This window comes from Macaca nemestrina, chromosome X, assembly GCF_043159975.1.
Source record: "Macaca nemestrina isolate mMacNem1 chromosome X, mMacNem.hap1, whole genome shotgun sequence".
Classification (NCBI taxonomy): Eukaryota; Metazoa; Chordata; class Mammalia; order Primates; family Cercopithecidae; genus Macaca; species Macaca nemestrina.
The window spans coordinates 983,811-1,008,974 of record NC_092145.1 but is presented as its reverse complement, the minus strand read 5'-3'; the positions used below and the strand labels follow the sequence as shown (position 1 = coordinate 1,008,974).

Here is a 25,164-nt window from a genome sequence, read left to right as displayed (position 1 = left end):
TTCTGGTTGTGAGATTCATCTATATTATTGTATGTAGCTATAGTTTGTTCATTCCTATTGTTGTATAGTATTATATGAATATACCCTAATCACGGACATTTGAGTCGTTATAATCTTTGGTGCTTTCAAACGGGCCTGCTAGAACCTTCTGGTGCATATCTTTTGGTGAACATATATGTGCATTTCTGTTGGGCACATACACAGTGGTGGAATTGCTAGGTATGCATGTGTTCGACTTTGGTAGGTATTGCCACACTGTTTTCCAAAGCAGCTGCACCATTTTCCATTTTCATTAGCAATGTATGAGAGTTCCATTTGCTCCAAATTATTACAAATACCTGGTATTGACTGTGTTTTTACATTTTTTGATGTTCTGTCAGGTTGAGCATCTTTTCTTATGAGTAGCAGTCATTTGGATTTCCTCTTTTGTGGAGCACCTATCCAAGTTTTTTTCTGCTAAGTTTTCTCTTGAATAATCTGCTTTTTTCTTTTTGAATCAAAATAGTACCCTATATATCCTTGATTGCTGGAGAAGGAGGACACAGAGAATCCTGTTAAAATCTATTATATAAGTTTCCTTTGTGTTATGTATTGCAAACATTTACCATTCTGTGGCTACTCTTTTCATTCTTTTTATGTTATCTTTTGATGAGCATAAGTTTGTAATTTTAATGTGTGGAATTTATTTTAAAAATCCTTATTGGCTAGTGCTTTTGTATCTTGATGTCAATTCTCTTTCTTTCCCTACCCTGTGGTTATTAATATATTCTTTTACTTTTTCTTTCTAAAATGTTTATGATTTTATATTTCACTTTTAGACTTGTAATGCAACATGAATGGATTTTTGTGTATGGTGTGAGTTAGGAATCCAGTGTAATGTTTTGTCTATATAGATACCAACATTTTTCAGCATCTTTTATTGAAACTCTTCTTCTGTGACACCTTTGTCATAAATTAAGTGTCTATGTGCGTTAGACTAGTTTTGAATTTTCTATTCAATTTCATTTACCTGTTTGATTATCCCTATACCAATTGCTACACTGTTTTAATTATTATAGTTTTAAAATAAGTCTCAATATATTATACAACAATTACTCTCATCTTATTCTTCCTCTTCAAGAAGGACTTGGCTATTCATAAACCTTTACATTGTCATATTAATTTTAGAATCAGCTTGTTGAGCTCTACAAAAGGAAAGGCTTGGGATTTTCATTCAGGTTGCACTGAATCTATAAATCAGTTTGGGAATAACTGACAGTTTCAAATATCATGTTTTCCAATTCATGTATGTGGTGTATCTTGAAAGTTATTTAGGTACTCTTTAAAGTTTCTCAGTAAATTTCCATAGTTTTTTTTCCATAGACATCTTGCATATTTTTAGCTAGACTTATTTCTAGGTACTTGTTAGTATTTTATTCCACTGTTTATTTTGTTTTTACTTCATCATTGTGTCTCACCTAGCTGACACACTCAAACTTAACCTTCCCCCTGGTCAGGACTCTCCTAGAAAGTGGCTGTCTTGGCTTATGACCATTCTCAAGGGAGAGACCTCAAGACTAAACTAGAAAGAAACCATAGAAATAAAAATCACAATGGGGGTCATCTTCCAGCTTCTAACCAGAAGGAAATCAACCACCTTCAGCTCAGCAAACCTGCAAGCAATGTGAGCTGTGTGACAATCCAACACAGGTGGAGAGCCAGCACTGATTTGGCCTGGATGGTTCAGGATAATCACTTGAGCAGTGAAGCCAGCTACTTCAGTTGGTGAGTCATTTTTGCTGTCACAAGCCATATTGCCATGATGAACATCTTGGCAATGTGGGCTTCAGAGAAAGCATAGGTGTTTTTTTAAAAAAAACCTCTGGATAAGCAGGAATTTTTACAAACAATATACTACAATTCAAGATGAGACTTGGGTGGGGACACAGAGCCAAACCATATCATTCCACCCATGGTCCCTCCTAAATCTCATGTCCTCACATTTAAAAACAGAATCATGCCTTTCCAACAGTTCCCCAAAGTGTTAGCACATTCCAGCATTAACCCAAAAGTCCAAGTCCAAAGTCTCATCTGAGACAAGGTAAGTCCCTTCCGCTTATAAGACTGTAAAATCAAAAGCAAGTTAGTTACTTCCTAGATACAATAGGGGTACAGGTGTTGGGTAAATACAGTCATTCCAAATGAGAGGAATTGGCCAAAACAAAGGGGCTACAGGCCCCATGCAAATCTGAAATCCAATAGGGCAGTCATTAAACCTGAAAGTTGCAAAATATTCTCCTTTGACTCCATGTCTCACATTTAGGTCACCCTGATACAAAAGGCAGGCTCCCACAGCCTTGGGCAGCTCTGCCCCTGTAGCTTTGCAGGGTACAGCCCTGCTCCTGGCTGCTTTCATGGGCTGGCATTGAGTGCCTATGGCTTTTCCAGGTGCATGGTGCAAGCTGTCAGTGGATCTACCATTCTGGGGTCTGGAGGACAGTGGCCCTCTTCTCACAGCTCCACTAGGCAGTGCCCCAGTGGCGACTGTTGGGGGCTCCCACCCCACATTTCTTTTCCTCGCTGCCCTAGGAGAGGTTCTCCATGAGGGCTCTGCCTCTGCAGCACACCTCCGCCTGGATATCCAGGCGTTTCCATACATCCTCTGAAATCTAGGCGGATGTTCCCAAACCTCAATTTTTGTCTTCTGTGCACCCACAGAACAAAGGCTGGGGGCTTGCACCCTCTGAAGCCATAGCCCAAGCTGTACTTTGGCCTCTTTTAACTGGGGTGGCTAGGACACAGGGCACCAAGTCCCAGGCTGAACACTGCAGGGGGGCCCTGGACTCATCCCACGGAAGCATTTTTCCCTCCTAGGCCTCCAGGCTTGTGACGGGAGGGTCTGATGCGAAGATCTCTAACATGCCCTGGACACATTTTCCCCATTATCTTGGCGAATAACATTTGGCTCCTTGTTACTTATACAAATTCTTGTAGCTGGATTGAATTTCTCCCCAGAAAATGGGTTTGTCTTTTCCACTGCATCATCAGGCTATTTGTTGAATAGCTTTCACCAAAATGCTGATAGTGATATGGACAATGAAACTGCCCCCATGACCCAATCACTTCCCACTGGGTCCCTCCCATGACATGTGGGGATTATGGGAACTACAATTCAAGATGAGATTTGGGTGGGGACACAGCCAAACCATATCTGGGTCTTTTGTGGTTCTGTACAAATTTTAAGATTGCTTTTTCTATTTCTGTGAAAAATGTTATTGGCATTTTGATAGGTAATACATTAAATCTGGTAGTACTGATATTTTAACAATATGAATTCTTCCATTCTATGAACATGGGATAGATACCTTTTCATTTTGTGTGTGTCTTCTTCAATTCCTTTCATCAATGTTTTACAGTTGTCAGGATAGAGATATTTCACCTCTTTGGTTAAATTTATTCCTAGATATTTATTTTTATTGTAGCTATTATAAATGAAAATGCTTTTATGATTTCTCTCTCAGATTGTTAGCTCTTGGTATATAGAAATGCTACTGATTTTTATATGTTGGTTTTGCATCTTGCAACTTTACTGAATTTGTTATCAGTTCTAACAGTTTTTTGGTGGAGTGTTTAGGTTTTTCTAAATATAACATTGTATCTTCTGCAAACAAGGGGAATTTGATTTCTTTTTTTCTAATTTGAAGGCCTTTTGCTTAATTCCTGCATCTTGGACTTCTAGGACTACATTTAATAGAATTGATAAAAGTGGGCATACTTGTCTTGTTCCAGATATTAGAGGAAAGGCTTTCAATTTTTTCCCATTCAGTATAATGTTAGCTGTGCGTTTGTCATATATAACATTTACTGTTTTGAGATATGCTCCTTTTAAATCAAGTTTGTTGAGAGTTTTTATCATGAAGGGATGTTGAATTTTATTCGATGCTTTCTTGACATTTATTGAAATAAAGATATGGTTTTTGTCTTTCCTTCTGTTAATGTGGTATATCACATTTATTGATTTCCATATGTTGAACTATCTTTGTATTCCTAGGATGAATCCCCCTTGAGCATGACAAATACTCATTTTAATGTGTTGTTGAATTTAGTTTGCTAGTAGTTTGTTGAGGATTTTTGCATCTATATTCATCAGTGATGTTGGCCTGTAGTTTTCTTTTTCAGGTACACTGAGAATACATACGCTGTTCCATTTGATGGTGTCCCATAAGTCTCTTAAGCTATCTTTGCTCTTTTGTTCTTTGTTTCTTTTGATCTTTGGATTAAATGATTTTCAGTGACCTGTCTTTGAGTTAACTGATCCTTTCTTCTGCTTGATCTAGTCTGCTTTGAACCTCTCTACTGAATTTTTCTGTTTAGTTATAGTATTCTTTAACTCTGTGATTTCTGTTTGGTACTTTTTAATACTTTTTATCTTTTTGATGAAATTCTAAATTTTTTTCTTGCATTTCTCTCCTGATTTTAGGGAACATCTTTATGACCATTGTTTCAAATTCCCTTTTGGGTAAATCACATATCCCTACTTCACTCGGGTAGGTTTTTGTAGGTTTATCTTGTTTTCATTTTGAATGTATTTATTTGTTTCTTCATTTTCCTTGGCTCCCTGTGTTGGTGTCTGCACATAAGATAAGAAAACTGCCTCTCCCAGTCGTGTCAGACATGCCTCATGTAGGAGAAGGATCTCACCAGTTGGTCCAGCTGGAGACTTTAAGGTGCCTCACAAATCTTTGTGTTTGGCCAAAGTGCTGTCTCTGTTTTTGGTGGTCCCCTGGAGATTAGAATTTGCCACGTCCTGTCAGTACCCTGTGACCAGTAAAGTAGAAGGCAGACCCTCTAGATGTGACTGGAAAGGCCGGGGCATTGGATATGTATTCCAGTTCCTTCTATCCTCATGGTGAAGCTGAGTGCAGGGTTTATCTCCAACTCTCTGTACTAAGCTGGAGAGAAAATCTGTGGCAAATGCCTGTATATTCAGGCTGTACCTTCTGATCCTGGGGAGATGGCTGCTGGAATTTGGCCTGTTGTATGTTCACCTCTTTTTTTTTTCTGTGGTCTATGGCCACTTGGGAGCACAAAGCCTCATTGACTCCCAGAGCTTGGTTGTATAGGAGACAGTCTTTTGGGTGGAAGCTATAGAAGTTGTGCTTGTGCATGGACAAATTTCTTCCAGGTAGAATGAGGACTTTAATTTATCACTGGGGTGAGCCAGAGGAAAGGCTCAGGAATTGCTGAGTTTCTGCTCAGGCTGCCTGAGGGCTACTGTTCTTCTGCCCTTTTAGCTCCCTGATGCAATTTCATTAGAATCTAGGTTGTCAAGTAGTCACCGGAATAGTGTGAAGTAAACCCCTTCTGGAAAGAAAATGGGAGTTGTGTTTTCCAGTCTCTTTTCTGCACAGTTCTCAGTGGGTATAGCCTCTGGAAGTGTTTGCATGCCCATTTAAAACCATCTCTTTCTGTGATCTAGGAAGACTTGCATATGCCTAGTCCTTTTCCCTCCCAGAGCCAGATTTAGGATGCATTCCTCAGGTAATAGCTGTAAACGTTTGGGTGCTCAACATGTGCCATAAACCCCTTCCAGGGAAAAATAGGAAGTTGTATTTTTATACACTACTCCCAGGGGATGAAGCCCCTGGAAGTACTGGTGAGTCTGTATAAAATTGCTGCTTTTTTTCCCTGTGGTATTGAGAAAGTCATGTTTGCCTAGTCTCTTCTGCTCTCAAAGCTAGGAGAGTTAGGATGCAGTCCCTCAGGTGGAAGCTGTAAAGCAAAAGTTCGGACACTGGATGTATGGACAAATTCTTTCAGGAGGGATTAACAGATCTGGAGTTATCATTGGGATGAGCTGAAGGAGAAGGTTTGGGAAGTACCAATTTTCTCCTCAGGCTGCCAGCAGGCTACTATTTGTCTGTCTTCAGCTCCTTGATGCAAGTTAATTAGAAGCCAGGCCACAAAGTAGCTACTGGAAGAATGTGTCATAAACTCTTTCTGGACAGAAATAGGGAGCCACATTTTTTTTCTATGGCCCTTCTCTGTACTGCTCCCTGGGGATGAGGCCCCTGGGAGTGCTTACAGACTCACACAAAACCACCACATTTTTCTTATAGTATAGAGAGAATTGTATATGCTTAATATCCTCTGTTCTCAGAGTTGGTGATTTAAGAGCCAAACCGTGGGTAGCCTCAGAGTTAGGGACTTATATGTAATGTCCAAACCCTCCTCTCCACAGAGGGAATCTGGGTGCTGGGGATTCTTTTCCCAATTGTATGGTGCAGTGCCTGGGGCAGGGCTCATGCCTCAGCTTTTCCTACCCATTTGATGTAGAATTTTGCTCAGTTGCCCAGTGGGTAGAAGTCCCTTGACTGATTTCTGACTTTCCCTCAGAAGGAAATGATCTGTGAATAGATGTTTATTTGGTACATCCGTGGGTGGAGGGAGAGTCAGGAGCCTTCTATTCCACCATGTTCTTCTATCTTTCTTTTTTTTTCTTTTCTTCTTCTTCTTCTTTTTTTTTTTTTTGAGATGGGACCTTGCTATGTTGCCCAGGCTGGTCTTGAATTCCTGGGCTCAAACAATCCTCCTGTCTCAGCCTTCCAAATAGCTGGGAATACAAGCATGTGCCACTGCACCCAGCTTCTATCTTTAATTAGTACTATTGAAAACTTGCCTGTCTGCATCTCATTTGAGAGTGTGTCTTTTTTCTTTGGTTACTTTGAAGAGTTTTCTCTTGGGTTTCTGCAGTTTCACTCTGATGGAATATGCCTTTGTGTTTATTTTTTATTTATCCTGGTTGGGATTTGTTGAGCTCCCTGAACCTGTGTATTGATATATTTTTTAAATTCTGGAAAATATTAAGCCATTGCCTCTGCAAATATTGCTTCTTTTCTAATCCCTCTTTCCTTTCCTCCTGAGATTTCAATTAAACACAGTTTAGTCCTCCTCACTCTGTCCTCCATGTGTCTCTTCTGGTTATCTGTTGCTGTATCAAAAACTACCTCTAAACATTAGTTGCTTAAAACAGCAACCATTTTATTATAGTACTGATTTTTTGTGAGTCAGGAATTCCAACAGGGGTTGGCTAGGTAATAGTTTTGCTCCTCATGGTGTGAAATGAAGTCACTCAGTAATATACAGCTGGCATCTGGGCTAGTATGGAGGGTCTAAAATGGCTTCATTCACATGTCTGGTGTCTTAGTAGAGAATGCTAGAAAGCTGGGCTCAGCTGGGACTCTTGACCAAAGGGCCTACATGTGAACTGTGGCACCAGGGTCAGACTTTTCATGTGGTGGCTACATTTTTCCAGAGAGAAAATCCCAAGAGAACCAGGTATAGGCTGCATGGTATTTTCTGGCCTAGCTTCAGGGATCACACAACATCACTTCCACCACATCCACAGGTTGCAATTTTTTGTTCCATTCTATTGGTCACACAGGAGTTGTAATGCCAGGCCAGATCAAGGGGAGGAGAATTATACTCTACTCCTTGAATGACAGAGTGGCAAGGTCACATTGTACAAGAGCATGTAGGACAGGCTTTATTGCCACATCAATTTTTAGAAAATACAATTAGCCATAGTATCTCATTATATCTTTTGTATTTTTCCACTTAAAAAAACTCTACATGCTGCATTTCACAGTATTTCTTTTTTACTTACCTACCAACCCACCAATTCTTTCTTCATGTTTTAATAATGGTATCTGATGATTCCAAGATCTTAGGTCTGTGAGTTTATTTTGGTTCTCTGTTGTTTCTGTTATGTCTTGCTTATTTTTTCTTATTTGTTTTTGTACCTAATATCGTTCTGTTCTGGGTATTGTATTTGAAACATTTATGAAAATAATTTGAGTTCTAGAAAGTTGATTTCTTCTTTAAATTTTATATTTTCTTCTGCCAGATGCCTGGGAACACTGCCAATCAGAAACTGGCTTAAATTATGATCAAGAATAGAGGTTTCAAATTCCACATGTTCTCACTTATAGGTGGGAGCTAAATGATGCGAACACATGGACACATAGAGGGGAACAACACATATTGGGGCCTGTTGGAAGGTGGAGGGTGCAAGGAGGGAGAGGATCAGGAAAAATAACTGATGGGCACTAGGCTTAATTCCTGGGTAATGAATAATCTGTTCAACAAACCCCCATGATGTAAGTTTACCTATGTAAGAAACCTGCACTTGTACCTCTGAACTTAAAATAAAAGTTCGAAAAAAATTCCCAGACCTTAGCGACTTCCTGATCATATGCTCCACTTGGGGAAAACTCAGATCAGTATTATAAACTGCGAACAGACACCAGTTCCCAAACACATGGACCATTCTTGCCTCTGAGAATCACAGAATGAAAGAAAATGATTGAGAAGAAGCTCAGGAAGTATTCCACCAGCCCAGACAATAGCTGTATCAGACAACTATTGTCCAGAACATCAGCCCTGCAATTCAATCTGAGGGTCTGACACCCCTTTAGAGAGGGCCAGAAAAATTTGGAAAGGCCAGAAGGGCAAGAAAACAAAACAAAACAAAAGGTCCAGTGAGCAAGATTTGAAGGAATAGGAGCTATTTTGCTGGGACAGAAGAGTTACCTAAGATAGAAGTATCTGAAAAGCTGTTATGTGGAGGAGATATTGGGTCTGTGCTGTGTAGGATGTGGGGCGGGTGCGGGGGGGGGGGTACGTCCAGGGATCCACAATTAGCACAATCCAAAAAATAAAGTGAGCTGTTTTGGAAAGTCACCATAGTGGCTGGAATAACCACACACAAAAAAAGAATAGAGGTTTAACAGACAACACAGATGATAGAAAACTGGACTGTAAGTTAATGAAGTGAAAGTTAACTGATTCACCATTATCTTGAGGATATTTCTCTTTAGGGACTGATATGGTTTAGCTGTGTCCCCACCCAAATCTCATCTTGAATTGTAACTCCCACAATTCCCACGTGTCTTGGGAGGGACCCGTTGGGAGGTAATTGAATCACGGGGGCAGATCTTTCCCGTGCTGTTCTCATGATAGTGGATAAGTCTCCACTTATCCACTATCATGAGATCTGATGGTTTTATAAGGGAGACTTTCCTTGCACAAGCTCTCTTCTTGCCTGCTGCCATCCATGTAAGATGTGACTTGCTCCTCCTTGCCTTCCAGCATGATTGTGAGGCTTTCCCAGCCATGTGGAACTGTAAGTCCATTAAATCTCTTTCTCTGGTAAATTGCCCAGTCTTGGGTATGTCTTTATCAGCAGTGTGAAAATGAACTAATACAGGGACCAAGCTTAAAGTTAGAGTGGTTTACATCTATTTGTATTTCCTTGCTTACCCCATTAAGTGTTATTTGAATGCTATCTATGTGCTTATGACTCCTAAATTTATATCTTTAGCACAGACCTCTTCCTTAACTATCCAGACTCATACATCAAGCTGCCTACTAAACATCTCAATTTAGATATCTAATTGGCATCTCAAACCTAATATGCAAAAAACAGACCCTTCAGTGTTTCCTCAAATAAATCTGTTCTACCTCAAGCCTTCCATATCTCACTAAATGACACCATCATTCACCTACTTGCTCAGGACAAAACTTAAAAATGTTCTTTACATCCTCTCTCCTCATTCTTCCCACACTCAATTAACAGCCAGTCTTATATGCTTATCTTAAATTATACCCAACATCCTTCCATTTCTTTCCATTTCTATCACCACCACACTGGTCTAAATAACTGTCTTCTTTTATCTGTATGACTGCAATAGCATCTTAACTGGTATCTCTGCCTCCATTCTTGCCCATGGATGCTGTGTTCCATATAATTGGTCTTTCCTAGAGTCCTAGAGTTTGGACATAAATGGGAGACCTGCTTTTGTCTCCCTACATTTATCATTTACTAATTCATTCAACATACATTTATTTGAACATCTACCATGTGCCAGGCACTGTTCAAAGTTCTGGGGACACACTATTAAACAATACCTCCAAAGTTTGTGTTCTTAATGAGCTTAACTTATAGTCAGAGAAGATAGACAATAAAGAAATAAATATATAATATTTCAGGCACTGTTAAGTGCATTGAAAAAAAATGATGGGAGTAATATTTACACACAGTGTTTAGGGAAAGCCTCACTGATAAAATGAAATTTGAGCAGCGTCTTGAAGGAAGTAAGAGAACTAGCATTAGAGTATCAGGGGACATAATTTTAAATATAGAGAACAGAAATTGTAATGGTCTAGAGACAGGAGCATATCTGGTCCATTTGAGAAGAACAAGGAGGTCAGTGTGGCTGGGGCAGGATTAACAGGAGACAATGGTAACAGATGAGGGCAGAGAGGTTGCAGAGGGTCAAATTTCACAGGGTCTTGAAGGCCATGGTGAAGTCTTTGGAATTTACTGAGTGAGATGAAAATCCACTGGAGGATTTGAAGCAGAGAACAGTGATCAGAATTGCAATTTGAAAAACTACTTTAGATGCAATGTTGGGAAAAGACTATATGAGGGTAAGGTTGGAAGCAGGAAGGCTTTCTATCAACTCTCATCTGAATTACTGCAATGGCTTCCTGCAATAATTCAGATGAGAGTTGATGATAGTTTAGATCTGGATGGTAGTCACTGAGGTGTAGAGAAGAGGCTGGGGTGTGTGTGTGTGTGTGTGTGTGTGTGTGTGTGTGTGTGTGTGTGATTTATAGACTTGATTTTATTATTTTAGTACCCTTTTATTATTACAGAAGCAGTGCATATGCAGTGTAGATAATTTGAAAATATAGGCAAATAACATTCAAAAAATAAAAACATCACTTTTATGGCATCCGAAGTGACACTGTATCCTCTCTTGGCTTGTAACCTGCTTTCCCTGGTCAATTATCTTCATCGTTCCATTTTGGTACATTTTCATCTTATTCAATACTAAGTCCATAATCAACCCTGATTATTTTTTGAAATTATAGCCAACAGGATCTGATATGGTTTGGCTGTGTCCCCACCCAAATCTCATCTTGAATTCCCATGTGTTGTGGGAGGGACCTGGTGGGAGGTAATTGAATCATGGGGGCAGGTCTTTCCTGTGCTGTTCTTGTGATAGTGAATACGTTTCATGAGAGCTGATGGTTTTAAAAATAAGAGTTTTTGGCCGGGCACGGTGGTTCTCACCTGTAATCCCAGCACTTTGTGAGGCTGAGGTGGGTGGATCATAAGGTCAGGAGTTAGAGACCAGTCTGGCCAATATGGTGAAACCCCATCTCTACTAAAAATACAAAAATTAGCTGGGCATGGTGGCACATGCCTGTAGTACCAATTACTTGGAAGGCTGAGGCAGGAGAATCACTTGAACCTGGGAGGTGGAGGTTGCAGTGAGCTGAGATCACGCCACTGACTCCAGCCTGGGTGACAGAGCAAGACTCCATTTAAAAAGAAAAAAAAAAAAAAAAGAGGAGTTTTCCTGCACAAGTGTTCTCTCTTTGCCTGCTGCCATCCATGTAAGACATGACTTGCTCCTCCTTGCCGTCTGCCATAATTTTGAGGCCTCCCCAGCCATGTGGAACAGTAAGTCCATAAAACCTCTTTCCTTTGTAAATTTCCCAGTCTCAGGCATATTTTTATCAGCAGTGTGAGGACAGACTAATACAGTAAGTTGGTACCAGTAGAGTGGGGTGCTGCTGAAAAGATACCCGAAAATGTGGAAGCGACTTTGGAACTGGGTAACAGGCAGAGGTTGGAACAGTTTGGAGGGCTCAGAAGAAGACAGGAAAATGTGGGAAAGTTTGAAACTCCCTAGAGACTTGTTGAATGGCTTTGACCAAAATGCTGATAATAATATGGACAATGAAATCCAGGCTGAGGTGGTCTCAGATAGAGATGAGGAAGTTCTTGGGAACTGGAGCAAAGGTAACTCTTGTCATGTTTTAGCAAAGAGACTGGTGGCATTTTGCCCCTGCCCTAGAGATTTGTGGAACTTCAAATTTGAAAGAGATGATTTAGGTTATCTGGTAGAAGAAATTTTTAAGCAGCAAAGCATTCAAGAGGCAACTTGGGTGCTATTAAGGGCATTCATTTTCATAAGGGAAGCAGAGCACAAAAGTCTGGAAAATTTGCAGCCTGACAATGTTATAGAAAAAAAAAATTCCATTTTCTGAGGAGAAATTCAAGCCAGCTGCAGAAATTTGCATAAGCAATGAGGAGCTGAATGTTAATCCCCAAGACAATGGGGAAAATGTCTCCAGGGCATGTCAGAGGTCTTCACAGCAGCCCCTCCCATCACAGGCCCAGAGGCCTAAGAGGAAAAAGTTGTTTCACGGGCCGGGCCCAGGGTCCCTGTGCTGTGTGCAGCCTAGGGACTTGGTGCCCTGTGTCCCACCTGCTACAGCCATGGCTGAAAGGGGCCAATGCAGAGCTCCAGCCATGGCTTCAGAGGCTGCAAGTCCCAAGCCTTGGCAGCTTCCACATGATGTTGAGCCTGTGAGTGCACAGAAGTCAAGAATTAGGGTTTGGGAACGTCTGCCTAGATTTCAGAAGATGTATGAAAATGCCTGGATGCCTAAGCAGAAGTTTGCTGTGGGGGTTGGCCCTCATGTAGAACCTCTGCTAGGGCAGTGCTGAAGGGAAATGTGGGCTCAGAGCACCCACACAGAGTCCCTACTGGGGTACCACCTAGTGGAGCTGTGAGAAGAGGGCCACCGTCCTCCAGACGCCAGAACGGTAGATCCACCAAAAGCTTGCACCAGCATCCGGAAAAGCTACAGACAATGCTAGCCCATGAAGGCAGACACGAGGGAGGCTGTACCCTGCAAAGCCACAGGGGTGGAGCTGCCCAAGACCATGGGCACCCACCTCTTGCATCAGCATGACCCAGATGCAAGACATGGAGTCAAAGGAGATCATTTTAGAGATTTAAGATTTGACTGCCCCATAGAATTTCAGACTTGCATGGGGCCTGTAGGCCCTTTGTTTTGGCAAATTTCTCCCATTTGGAATGGCTGTATTTACCCAATGCCTATACCCCATTGTATCTAGGAAGTAACTAACTTGCTTTTGACTTTACATGCTCGTAGGTGGAAGGGACTTGCCTTGTCTCAGATGAGACACTGGACTGTGGACTTTTGAGTTAATGCTGAAATGAGTTATGACTTTGGGGGACTGTTGGGAAGGCATGATTCATTTTGGGAGGGGACAGGGTGGAATGATATGGTTTGGCTGTGTCCCTACCCAAATCTCATCTTAAATTCCCACGTTTTGTCGGGGGGACCTGATAAGAGGTAATTGAATCATGGCAGCTGGTCTTTCCCTTGCTGTTCTTGTGATAGTGAATAAGTCTCACAAGATCTGATGGTTTTAAAAAGAGGAGTTTCCCTGCACAAGCTCTCTCTCTTTGCCTGTGCCATCCGTGTAAGACATGACTTGCTCCTCCCTGCCTTCTGCCATGATTGTGAGGCCTCCCCAGCCATGTGGAACTGTGAGTCCATTAAACTTTTTTCTTTTGTAAATTGCCCAGTCTCAGGTAAGTCTTTATCAGCAGTGTGAAAATGGACTAATACAGGATCCTTTACAGATTAGATGTTAATGTAAGAAAAAAAAAGTTGGAGAACTTCAAGGTCTGTGAACTGAATAACTGAAATAGGAAATGGTTTTATTTATTTATTTATTTATTTATTTATTTGAGACCAAGTCTGACTCTGTCGCCCAGGCTGGAGTGCAGTGAGGCCATCTCAGCTCACTGCAACCTCCGCCTCCCCAGTTCAAGCGATTCTCGTGCCTCAGCCTCCCGAGTAGCTGGGACTACAGGTGTGTACCACCATGCCTGGCTAATTTTTGTATTTTTAATAGAGATGAGGTTTCGCCATGTTGCCCAGGCTGATCTTGAACTCCCAGGCTCAACCAATCCACTTGCCTCAGCTTCCCCAACTGCTGGGATTACAGGAGTGAGCCACTATGCCTAGCCAGGAATGGTTTTTGATTGCCATGGAGAAGGCTGGGCAATCAGCAGGTTTGGGGAAGGGGTAGGAATTAAGAGTCTAATTGTGTACATGTTAAGGTAGGGAGTTGATATGTAAATTTTGACTTCAGGAGAGAGATCTGAGAATATCTCCAGATATTCAACTGGAATTATCTGCAGATAGATAGTACTTAAAATCATGAGGCTAAACAATATCATCACAGAGTGAGTAAAAACACAATAAAGGAGAAGTTGGACAACTAATCCCTGGAGCACTCTAACCTTTAAAGATTAGGGGGATGAAGAAGGACTCACAAAGTTGACAAAGATTGGCAGTGAGTTTAGTAGAAAAGTGAAGAAAAGTGGTGTTAGAGAAACCAAGTGAGAACCTGTATCAAGGATGGAGTAATCCCCTCTCAAATACTACTGAGAATTCAAATAAGATGAGGACTAGGAATTAGTAATGTAAAGATCAATAATGACCTTGAAAATGTAGTTCTTATAAAATAATAGCGATAACAGCTTCTTTGGGGTAGGTTAAAGAGGAGAGAATGGCAGGAAAAGATGCAAAGGCTGCAAGCAGGGACAATTATTTTAAGATGGTTTCTGTAAAGATAGGGGAGGAAATAATAGCATAATTGATGTTGATGAGATTAATCTAGTGGAGAGAGAAATTGATGATGTAAGGGAGAAACGGAGAAATTGCTGGAGCAACATTTTTTATGAAGGGAGAAGAGATGGGAATCAAGTACAAAACTGGAGAGGTTGGCCTTAGGAGCACATATATTCTATTTATTGTAATAAGTGTGCAGGCAGAGTATATGGGTACAAATGCCAGTAAATGTGATGCTGGGAGTCTATGGAGGTTCATTGCACAGCATCAGCTAAGAGTGAAAATGGGCATTGGAGAATGGAAAAAAGGTGTTTTAGATGTAAGGAAAACAGAAAATCTAAGATAGAGGTCCAGGAGAATGAGAAAGTCAGTGGACTAGGGAAATATTCTATGGTTGCTGTGCAGCAATAAGGGCTTAGTTGAGCTAGAAAGCAAGGTGGGAAAGTGACAAGTCATGCTTGTCCCTTCTTGTTCCTCAAACATGCTAAACTTTTTCCATTCTCAGGGCCTTTGCATTTTCTGTTCCCTCTGTCTGGAAACGTCTTCTCTCAGGGCTCCATCAGCTGGCCTCTTATCATCATTTAGGTCTCAACTCCTCAAAGATTATTTCTGTGACCACCACAGCTAATGTAACACTCTACCATATTACTCCATCATATTATTCTCTCTACCATATTATTCTATTCTATCTTCTGAATAACACCATTGAGATTGCCTTATTTAGTTTTGTACTAACTTGTCTCTTGCTCTTTCCAACAGAATATAAGCTCCTGCTGTGCTGCACTCCAATGTGTACAAAAGTGTCTGGCATGTAGCAGGTGCTCCATAAATATTTGCTGACTGACTGACTCTCCTTATGTTTATATTCCACATTTCTCTGTGGTACTTGACCGCTCAACCTCCCTCTACTCACCTAAAAATAAAATCCTCCTACTTTGCCCTCTGGATCCCCAGTATCATGAAAACCAATCCTCCACAAGTCCTTAACCTCTTTAACATGAACTCACTTCTTCTGCCTCGCTTAAAGTTCTCTGATGAGACTAAGATCTCCCCTGCAGCTCATAAGGTTGATAGGTGAGGTTGACTTTCTTCCTGCTCCACATTGCTCCTTCTTGACCCTGATTCCTCTACCCTCTTGTAAACCTCTCTTCTATCTCACCAGAGTTAAGAGTTTCAAGCCACCTTGATTTTTCATCCTCTAACTCTCATTGTTGGTATCATCATCTGGTAAAGTCAAATGTCACAAGAGCAGAGCAAAGGAGTAACCAATGAATTCATACCTGTTTCTTAGAACATGCGGGGAACTACTCATCCCATAATCCCAGAGCCGCTCCACTGCAGCAATAAAATAGTGTCGTGTTTTCTTTTGAAAGCTGCGGGGGCTCTGATTTTCATCCTCACCATAAATGTCAAAATCTTCCTTCTTCATTTCAACTGAGATGGTATCATCATAGTCAATTTCCTCTTGATCTGACTGAAGAGTATTAAGAGTTATTTCCCTTTGATGATGTTTCAAGACTGGTGGGTTTTGAGAGCACAGCCTTTCAGTCCCACCTTGCTTTGCCCAGGTGACTTCTATTTGGGGCTCATTTTGTTCCTCATTTATTGCTGCTATTGTATGATTGCTTTCACAAGGGTTCAGGGGCAAAATGGTATCCTTTTTCTTAAAAGCTGTGTTTTCTGGTGACTTCTCTTGGGATTTCCACTCTTCTTTTGGTATCTGAGTACCATAGTGGTTATCCCAAGCAAGAGGATCCAATAGCTTGGAAGGAGTCTTTGCAGAGCTTTCTGTTGCTCCTCTCAGAAAGGGAATTTTTCCAGGTCTATTTGCTTCCTTCCACTTAATTGCTCCCTCTGTTTCCTGAAGAAGGCTCCCTTCCATGAGATCCAGATGGCCAGGAGACCCACTGCTAGTTTCTGTAGGGAAAAGGTCCTTCTGATAAATGCGAACTTTTGGAAGCAATTCAACTTTGCCAGATGTTTCGGGCAAGCCTGGTTTCAAGAAAACAGTGTTCTCAACTTTCTTGTACGTGACTGAATTTGTAGCACTTGTCACCAGGGAGCCAACCTCTCTTTGATCACCAATCATCTCCAAGGTTAGAATAGCTAAAGAAAGGTTATTTTTTTTTACTCCTTGTAAGAAATGACTGCTTTCTTGGACCCCAGAATCTTTCTTTCTGTAAGATGGTGCTGGAAGATGAGAAAAGTTGTCTTGGAATAGGACCCTGGTCAGATCCATAGGTCTAATAGATGGAAATGATGATACCTTTGCAATGGGTAATGGAGATCTATTTGCTTGAGTGATGCTATGACTCCTCGTAAGACAATCTGATAAGGGAGACTGAGTAATGGCTCCTTTCTCCTTCTCATTGTAGTCTATCTGTGTGAGGGTGCTTGGGGTCAAATGTTTTATGTTTTTGGACCACTGGGTTGAGGTCTCCTCCACAATTAGCCTTTTTTCAAGTTCTGTTTCTTCTAGTGGGAGTCTGAATTGTTTCAAAGCTCTCTTACCACGTTGCGTGACAAAATTTTGCTGGTTTGGATTAGGAGATATCCTTGTGGTGTGTGGATATTTCTCTACAATTTGCTTGGTTTGATTTCCCAAACCTTCCAAGTTTTCTTCCTCCCCTTTTTCTGAGAAATGAGCCATGTGGTTCTTTGTTCTATTTGTTGAATCACTTAATGACCTAAAATCTTGAAGTACTGGAGCATATGCCCCCTCATACGAACCTTCTACATTTTGCCTAGTGCTCAGTAAGAAAAGGTTCTTCATGAAATTCTTAGTGCCAGTCACTGTGTGTATCTGAGGCAAAACTATATTATCTTGGATTAATGTTTCCTTTCTTTCTATTTCTTCCTGAATTTTTTTTTCTTGATTGTGTGTATTATTTTCATGTAAATTATCCAAGTTAGTAAGAAATAGGTTTCTGCTGCTTGGAAAAACTATCTCTTTGAGTCCTATATCCTTTGTAAGTTCACCCTTTCCTACTACCACTTTATTTTTCTCAGACAAGAAATTCTGACCTTCCACAGAGTTTTCTGGTCCTAAGGATATGAATAGTTTTGCACTGGGGCCTTGCCCCGAGTTCAGGGAGTTCTTTCCATGAGTCCTTTGTATCCAATTTGCTGATTCTGGTAAGAATAGCATCTTAAAGAATGACATATCTGGATTTTCTGCATCTGGTAGTATGGGGCCCTCTATTTTTTGTTGGACCATTTCCATGTTTTTCGATGAAGTAGTTTTATTTGACATATGATTTAGCCTCAAAGCTGTAGTATTTTTGTCTGTAAGCATTCTGTCATGAATCAAAGGTGTCACTTTTTGAAACTCAGTATCACTTTCTAATATATTTTGCCAGACTGATGGACTATTCTCAACTAATAATGATGGGCCATCAATGTGAGTCTTTCTATTAGTTGCTGAATTATTGGAAGTTTTGTTTATCTTTAACAAAGAGATGCTAACTTTGAATAAGGCATTATCTTTAGTCAACAAAGCAGGTCCATGAGCTCTTTTCTCTTTAAATAACCTACCACTCTCTGTTGACCATACATTTTTTCCCCATGAACTTTCTTGGCTATTCATTAAACCTGATTCTAACAACTTTGAATCATTATTTTCTTCACTCAAACTCAGAGGTCCACCAGACTCAATAAGGGGAGATGACTTTTTGCCAGACAGAGTGGTATCTAATTGACTCTCATAATGAACTGGTATATTTGGGGGTCCTAAGGAACTTGTATTATCATTACCTGCTGCCAAATTGTCTGACGGAATTGTTGAAATCAGATTATTTGATGAACTAGAAACTTTAAAATCAAATTTTTTCAACTCTGTTGCTACAGTTGTCCCCAGTTTCTCATTTAATCTTAATTGGAGGTCTGGCTCAGGGGTAAATACCATGTCCCCACTGTGATGGGGCTGTGGCCTGAGGTGTGTCATTTTAGAAAGGTTGTTATTAGTGTCTATTGCTCCAGGTGATGGATCATCAGAAAAAGTCTCATATTCGGCTTCTTGGAGATCAGATAAGGATAGCCCATGTGGAGTAGGACTCTGTCGCAAGAGCATCAGCAAATCACTAGAGGAGACATTCTGTACTTTAGGCATTGGTGTTCTGTGTGCAAACCAAGGGTCAGTCTTCTCTATGTCATTTTTGGGAATTGTGGTGGCATTAAATTGCTTTTGCCTAGGGCTAGGGTGTCTTGAATTCTGGGAGAAACTTCTTGGCTCAATGGCATTGTTTTTACTCAGCAAGTATGTTGAAATATCTTCATAACTGTCCTCGTAATAATCACCAGTGTTCTTGTCACAACTAGAAACCTTCAGTAAGGCGGTCATGCCTCTGTTCCGAAAGTCTGAGTTGTGGCACCCCAGAATCCATAGGCCTGGAGATGAGGAAGAATAAGACTCTGGTTACTCATAACACAGATTCTAAAACGTTCTGTTAGAGGTTCTCTCCCATTCCCAGATAAATGAAAAAAATACTAGTCAGTATCATTATATCACAGGTCATTGGGTTAAATCCCTGGAACATGTAATATAAAAGTGGTTTTTGCATTGCTGCTGTTGTTCTATGCCTATTTCTGACCATAAGAAAAGACTGTGATAAAAATGAATAGATATTGGGATTAAAATGGGGAAATGTAATTAATATACACAATAGTGGAGGGTCTTAATAGTGACACAGAACTCTGAATATGACAGTGATTTAATTCAGGAAAGTATATTAGCTAGATGTTATTGCTATATCACATAGTGGCACAGGTTCCTCTTGAATCCATCAGATTGCCTGGATTCAAATCCCAGTTCTACCATTCACCAGCCATGTGACTTTGAGAAAGTTACTTAAGCTTTCTGAACAATAGGTTTCTAATTTGCAAATGAGGCTAATAGTATCTACCCCATCATATAATACAATGAAATCACATAACACAATACCTAGCATCCACCGTCACCTACTTGCAGAATACGTAAGCACAAGGAAGAAGCATTTAGGTCTAGGATCCAGCTAATATAAAATTCTACCATGATACTAGCAATACTAATTTCTACCATGGCTGGGCATGGTGGCTCACGCCTGTAATCCCAGTACTTTGGGAGGCTGAGGCGGGTGGTCAGGAGATGGAGACCATCCTGGCTAATGCAGTGAAACCCTGTCTCTACTAAAAATACAAAACATTAGCCGGGCATGGTGGTGCATGCCTGTAGTCCCAGCTACTTGGGTGGCTGAGGCAGGAGAATGGCGTGAACCCAGAGGCGGAGCTTGCAGTGAGCCCAGATTGCACGCCACTGCACTCCAGCCTGGGTGACAGAGCAAGACTCCGTCTCAAAAAATAAAATAAAATAAAAATAAAAATAAAAAATAAAAAATAAAATTTCTACCATGAACAAGATTAGCTGACTGAAGGAATGCAATAAATTATAATAGGCTAATTCCATGGTGGTAAAGTAGATGCATAAACGTAAGAGACAAGATATACCTTTACCAAGCTACCCGTTGGGTACCTCAACAGCCTTGTCATTTCACACAGTCTTTGCTGGGAAGATCTTAACTGTATCTATCTTCTCCTCAAGGGAAGCTGCTCCCAAAAGCCCTGTGAATGCCTACATTCTATGTGCAGCCAAATTATCAATCAAGTGGCAAAGGAGAATAAAAACATATTCTAACATATAAAGACTCAGAAAATCTACCTCAAATGTCACCATTCTCAGGAAGTGATTACGGAATGTTTGCCACCAAAATAAAGGAGTATATCAAACAAGAGAAAGACCTGGTATCCAAGAACCAGGTACCTATCCTGAGGGAGGATAAATAAAAGTCCCAAGTTGATAACTGAGCCTCAGGCCTAGAGAGAACCAGCTCAGACTGGAGTAGGGGGATGCATGCCTCTAGGAGGTCAATCTGTAAGCAAAAAGGAATACATCATATGATGGAACTCTTGAAAAAAAGAGGATAATTCAAAGGAAGACATTATAAGAAAAACAGGGAAACAATGAAAGATTCTGGTTAAACTAGTTACCAAAATGGACTTTTACTTACCCTCCCCTCTGAGAAGGGCCTGGTATTAGGAATGGTGATCAAGCTGGAGTTTAGTTTTAACTGCTTGGGTTAAAATTTTGTAATGAAAATATCTTTTTGTATTGTATGTGTGACTAATGGTAAATTTAAAACAATATAATTAATTAACACATTTCAATCCAAGTGCTTAAAGAAGAGTTGGTTGTTTGATGAAAAAGTCAATAAAATAAATAGCCAAACAAAAATTAAGAAATTTCACATATACAAAATTTGAATAAAAGGGACATAATTACAGACACAAAGAAAATGAAAATAATTGTAATTCCCTTGGAGACACCTCAGCTGTCAATCTCCTCCTCCAACTTTTGACACAGGTACAAGCTACCTGGCCAAGTTTGGGGTCTAGTCAGCACTACAAATATAGCTCAGTCTCTGCCTCTGTGATCAAACCAGGGCTTTCACTGAACTAATTAATTCTGTAAGCTATTATCTGATCTTGAAACTAGTAATACTACCAAAGCAACTCAGAGAGACAGAGCCCAGCTGATCACATCCTGCACAGACAGTAAAGGAAGTAAGAGGAGAGAAGCCACCATAGAAGACATATAAAAGTCCAGTAGAAACTAGATATTGGACTGGGGTTAGTTTATCTTAACCTTTCTTCTAGTTGTTGAGTTGAGAAGGGAATTCAACATCCATTAAGTAGATAGAGAGTTAAGCTAAGAGCAAGCCACTTATCCTCTCTGCTAGCAAACCTTGATCAGAACATTTTTGTACCTTGTTTAAGGATAAGAGAAGACATGCAATCTATAAAGATACTACAGAACAGGGAGAAGGAAACAGGAGTCAGGAAACTTAGAAGCAATACCTACTTTTGAAAGTAATCCACTGCAGATTCTAGAGGAAAAGTAAGAACAAATATCTTGCCATGCTAAAACACAAGAAGACACAGCTTCCATAATTTAAAACCACAAAGACATAGCTTCTATAATTTAAGACTGGAAAGGGCATACACAAGATGAAATGGTAGTTCAACTAGACAAAATAGAAAAGAATAATTATAAGAAAACTTAACACAAAACAAGAGATGATCAGTTTATGTGTGTATGGGTTCCAATAAAGCCTTACAAAAACAGACAGGAGACCAGACTACCCAAGGCCCATAGTTTGCCCACTCCTGAGGTAGATGGTCACCCACTATGCCTTTCATGGGGTTTCAAAAGATGACCAGTTTTTAAAGTGGCAAAGAAAGGTCTGGTCTTTCTTCTTGCTCCTTTCAGAAATTGCTGCAAATAATTAAAGACAGAGCACAATTAAGCTGGAAGATATCTGAAGCCATGAAACCACAAAATAGAAGTATAGTTAATATAAAATGGGTATCAAAAGATACAAAGAGTGGAGGCTCATGGCTGGCAGATTTCAGAAAAGTCCAAGAAGACATACTTCTTCATATCTTATACCTCCATATCTTCCCCATTTTTTATATCAAAGTCTAATTATTCCTCCTACTTCAGCCTCCCAAAGTGCTGGAATTACAGGCGTGAGCCACTGCTCCAGGCCTTGTTTCTTTCTTCTGTCAAGGTGTAAGTATGACACTTTGATATGAAAAACAGTTAGTCATTCATTATAACAATGGGATCAGGGTCTACAAGCTGGCATCGGTGGTTTTACTGGACTCCTTTCAACACAAGTCTCAAAAGGTAGGAAAGATGGGACCAGAACAAATAATCACACTGACAAGCCATTTTTGCAGTGAAAGTCTGTTTTGTAAGGTGGGGAGGGGAGGAAAGAAATTCTGAAGTGTAAACAACTCTGCAGCTTTGATCTTGATGGGCTAGAGAGAAGTAAAGGCTGAAAACTCACACATACAATCAATACCTTTCATAAGAGAATTCCTGCTAATCTAAAACTCACTCCTAATGCCTCATTAATATTAATATATCCACATAAACTTTCCACAAAAAGTTTATTTAGGACAAACTCACCTCAATGATAAATAATAAGCAAAAAGGATCAAGATACTACAAGATAAAAGGAAGAAAGGAACAACAAGGCCAGGTGCAGTAGCTCATACTGGTAATCCCAGCACTTTGGGAAGCTGAGGTTGGAGGATTGCTTGAGCCCAGGAGTTCAAGACCAGCCCAGGCAACAAAGCAAGACCCTGTCTCTACAAAAAATAAAAAACTTAGCCTGGCATGATGGTGCATGCCTGTAGTCCCACTACGTGGGAGGCTGAGGTGGGAGGATTGCTTGAGCTCAGGAGATTGAGGCTACAGTGAGCCATGATGATACCACTTACTCCACCCTGGGCAACAGAGTAAGACCTTGTCTCAAAAAAAGAGAAAGGAACAACAAAAACAAATAAAAGAAGAGCAGTAATCAAAAAAATGTTGCCAAGGAGAAGATAAAACTTGTAACCAAACATGTCACCATAATCTAATGAGATTACCACATCTGAAAACCAAAGTCTAATGTAGAATTAGCTATAAGAATTTATAGAAGACATATGGGTCACTGGAACAGAATGGAGAGTTCAGAAACAAGTTCTCACATTTATGGTCAATTGATTTTCAACAAGGGTGTCAAGATGACTTAATGGGAAAAGAATCATATTTTCAACAAATGGTGCCAGGACAACTGGATATTTACATGCAAAAGATAAAAAAGAGGTTAGACCTCTTCTTCACACCATACACAAAAATTTATTCAAACTAGATCATAGACATATATGTAACAGCTAAAACTGTCAAACTCTTAGAAGAAAATATGGAAGTAAATGTGGCCTTGGGCGAGGCAAAGCCTTCCTAGATGTGACATCAAAAGTACAAGTGACACAAGAATAAAAAGATAAATCGTACGCCATCTATGAGTTCATCAGTTAACTCAACAACCCAGGAAACAATTATTGAAGTAAAAATAGGTCAATAAATGGGAACAAAACTGAACAACTAGAAGGAAAAATAGTGAGAAAACAAACTAGAACAGTGTACTCAAGAACTGTGTGACAAATTGAACAGTATAACATATGTAAATGCGATACCAGAAGAAGAGAAAAAATTAGAAACAATATTTGAAGACACAGATGATAAATATTTTTCAAAATTAATGAGATACCAAATCACAGATTGAAGAAGCCTAGAGAATGCCAAAGTAGAACACACACACACACACACACACACACACACACACACACACACACGAAAATCAAAGTAAAGAGCTTGAAGGCATCCAGATTTTTAAAAACAGATACATTATATACAGTTGAACACAAATGGGAATTACAGCAAACTTATTGTGAAAAACTATGCAAGCAGAAACAATGGAGTGGCATTTTTAAAGTGCTGAGGGAAAACCAATAAAACAAAATGTAATAAAACAAAAACAACAACCACAAACCCAGAATTCTATACAAGGTGAATATATAATTCAAAAACATAAATAAAGACTTTTCAGAGAAGCAAAACCTGACAAAATTAATTAACCAACAGACTTGCACTACAGAAAATGTTAAAAAAAAAGACACACTGTAAATATAAGGATACAGATAGGTTGAAAAGAAAAGAATGGGAAACATATACCACACAAACATTAACCAAAATAAAGATGATAGTGCAGGTGCATAAATTTTAGACAATGCAGACATTTAAGGCAACAAGTAGTACTTCAGACAAAAAGGACATTTCACAAAGATGAAAGAATTGATCTAATAATAATACAATCTTAAATTTGTAAGCACCTGATTTTATTTTGCCTTATTTATTTTGAAACATCTTACTAACAAATACAAACAGCAAAATAACAAACTCAACAATCATAGAGATGTCACAGTTTCCTCCATGTCTGTCAGAAACGACAAAATATCAGGAAGTTTATAAGGATTTTAAAAACATGATAAAGCAACTTGACATAATAGACAAATATATGACACTCTACCCAACAACAGCAGAGACATATTTGTTTCAAATGCAGTGGGCCATTTATCAAATTAAATTATTTACTGGGCATACAGCAAGTCTCAACAAATTTCAAATGATTGAGATAATACAGAGTATGTTATGTGATCACAGTAAAACAAGTAAATCAGCAACAGAGAGAGAGCCAGAAAATCTCCATATGTTGGGAAATTAAAACACTGTAAAATAACTGTGAATAAAACAAGAAATAACGTAAAAATTATAAAATATTTTAAACTCAATGATAGTAAAAATATGACTCATCAAAATTTGTGATATGGGGTTAGAGCAGTATATAAAGATAAATGTATAGCACTTTTAAAAAGTAAGAAATGTTGAAAATCGATGAACCAAGTTTTAATCTGAAGAAGTCAAGAAGAAAACTGAATCCAAAGAAAGTATTGGAATAATAACAAAAGACCAGAAATAAATGAAATGAAAAGCAAAATAAAAATAAAAATTCAACATAGAAAATAAACAAAGTAAAAAAATGTTTTAAAATTCCATGACCTGCTGAACAAAGCAAAAACTTGATCCTATGGTAGGATTAGTAAATTTGATGAACCTATAACAAAGCTGATAAACTTAAAATAGTTAAAATATAAATTAAAATATCAGGTATGAAAAGGGAGGCATCAGCACAGACATTATAAGGATGACAAAAGAACATTACAAATAAC

General features: G+C 39.5%; 1 protein-coding gene across 4 annotated transcripts in view; it reads right to left on the bottom strand.

The window, feature by feature from the left end:
- The window catches only part of LOC105468354 (coagulation factor VIII), a 200,953-nt gene that overhangs the window by 57,599 nt on the left and 118,190 nt on the right, over window positions 1-25,164 (bottom strand). For all 4 annotated transcript variants that reach the window (XR_979452.3, XM_011718454.3, XM_011718453.3 and 1 more), the window contains exon 14: window positions 15,792-18,897. Coding sequence is in view for 3 of the 4 variants with exons in the window: in XM_011718454.3 (XP_011716756.2) it covers window positions 15,792-18,897 (3,106 nt within the window). In the remaining variant the exon portion in view is untranslated. The remainder of the gene's footprint in view (window positions 1-15,791; window positions 18,898-25,164) is intronic.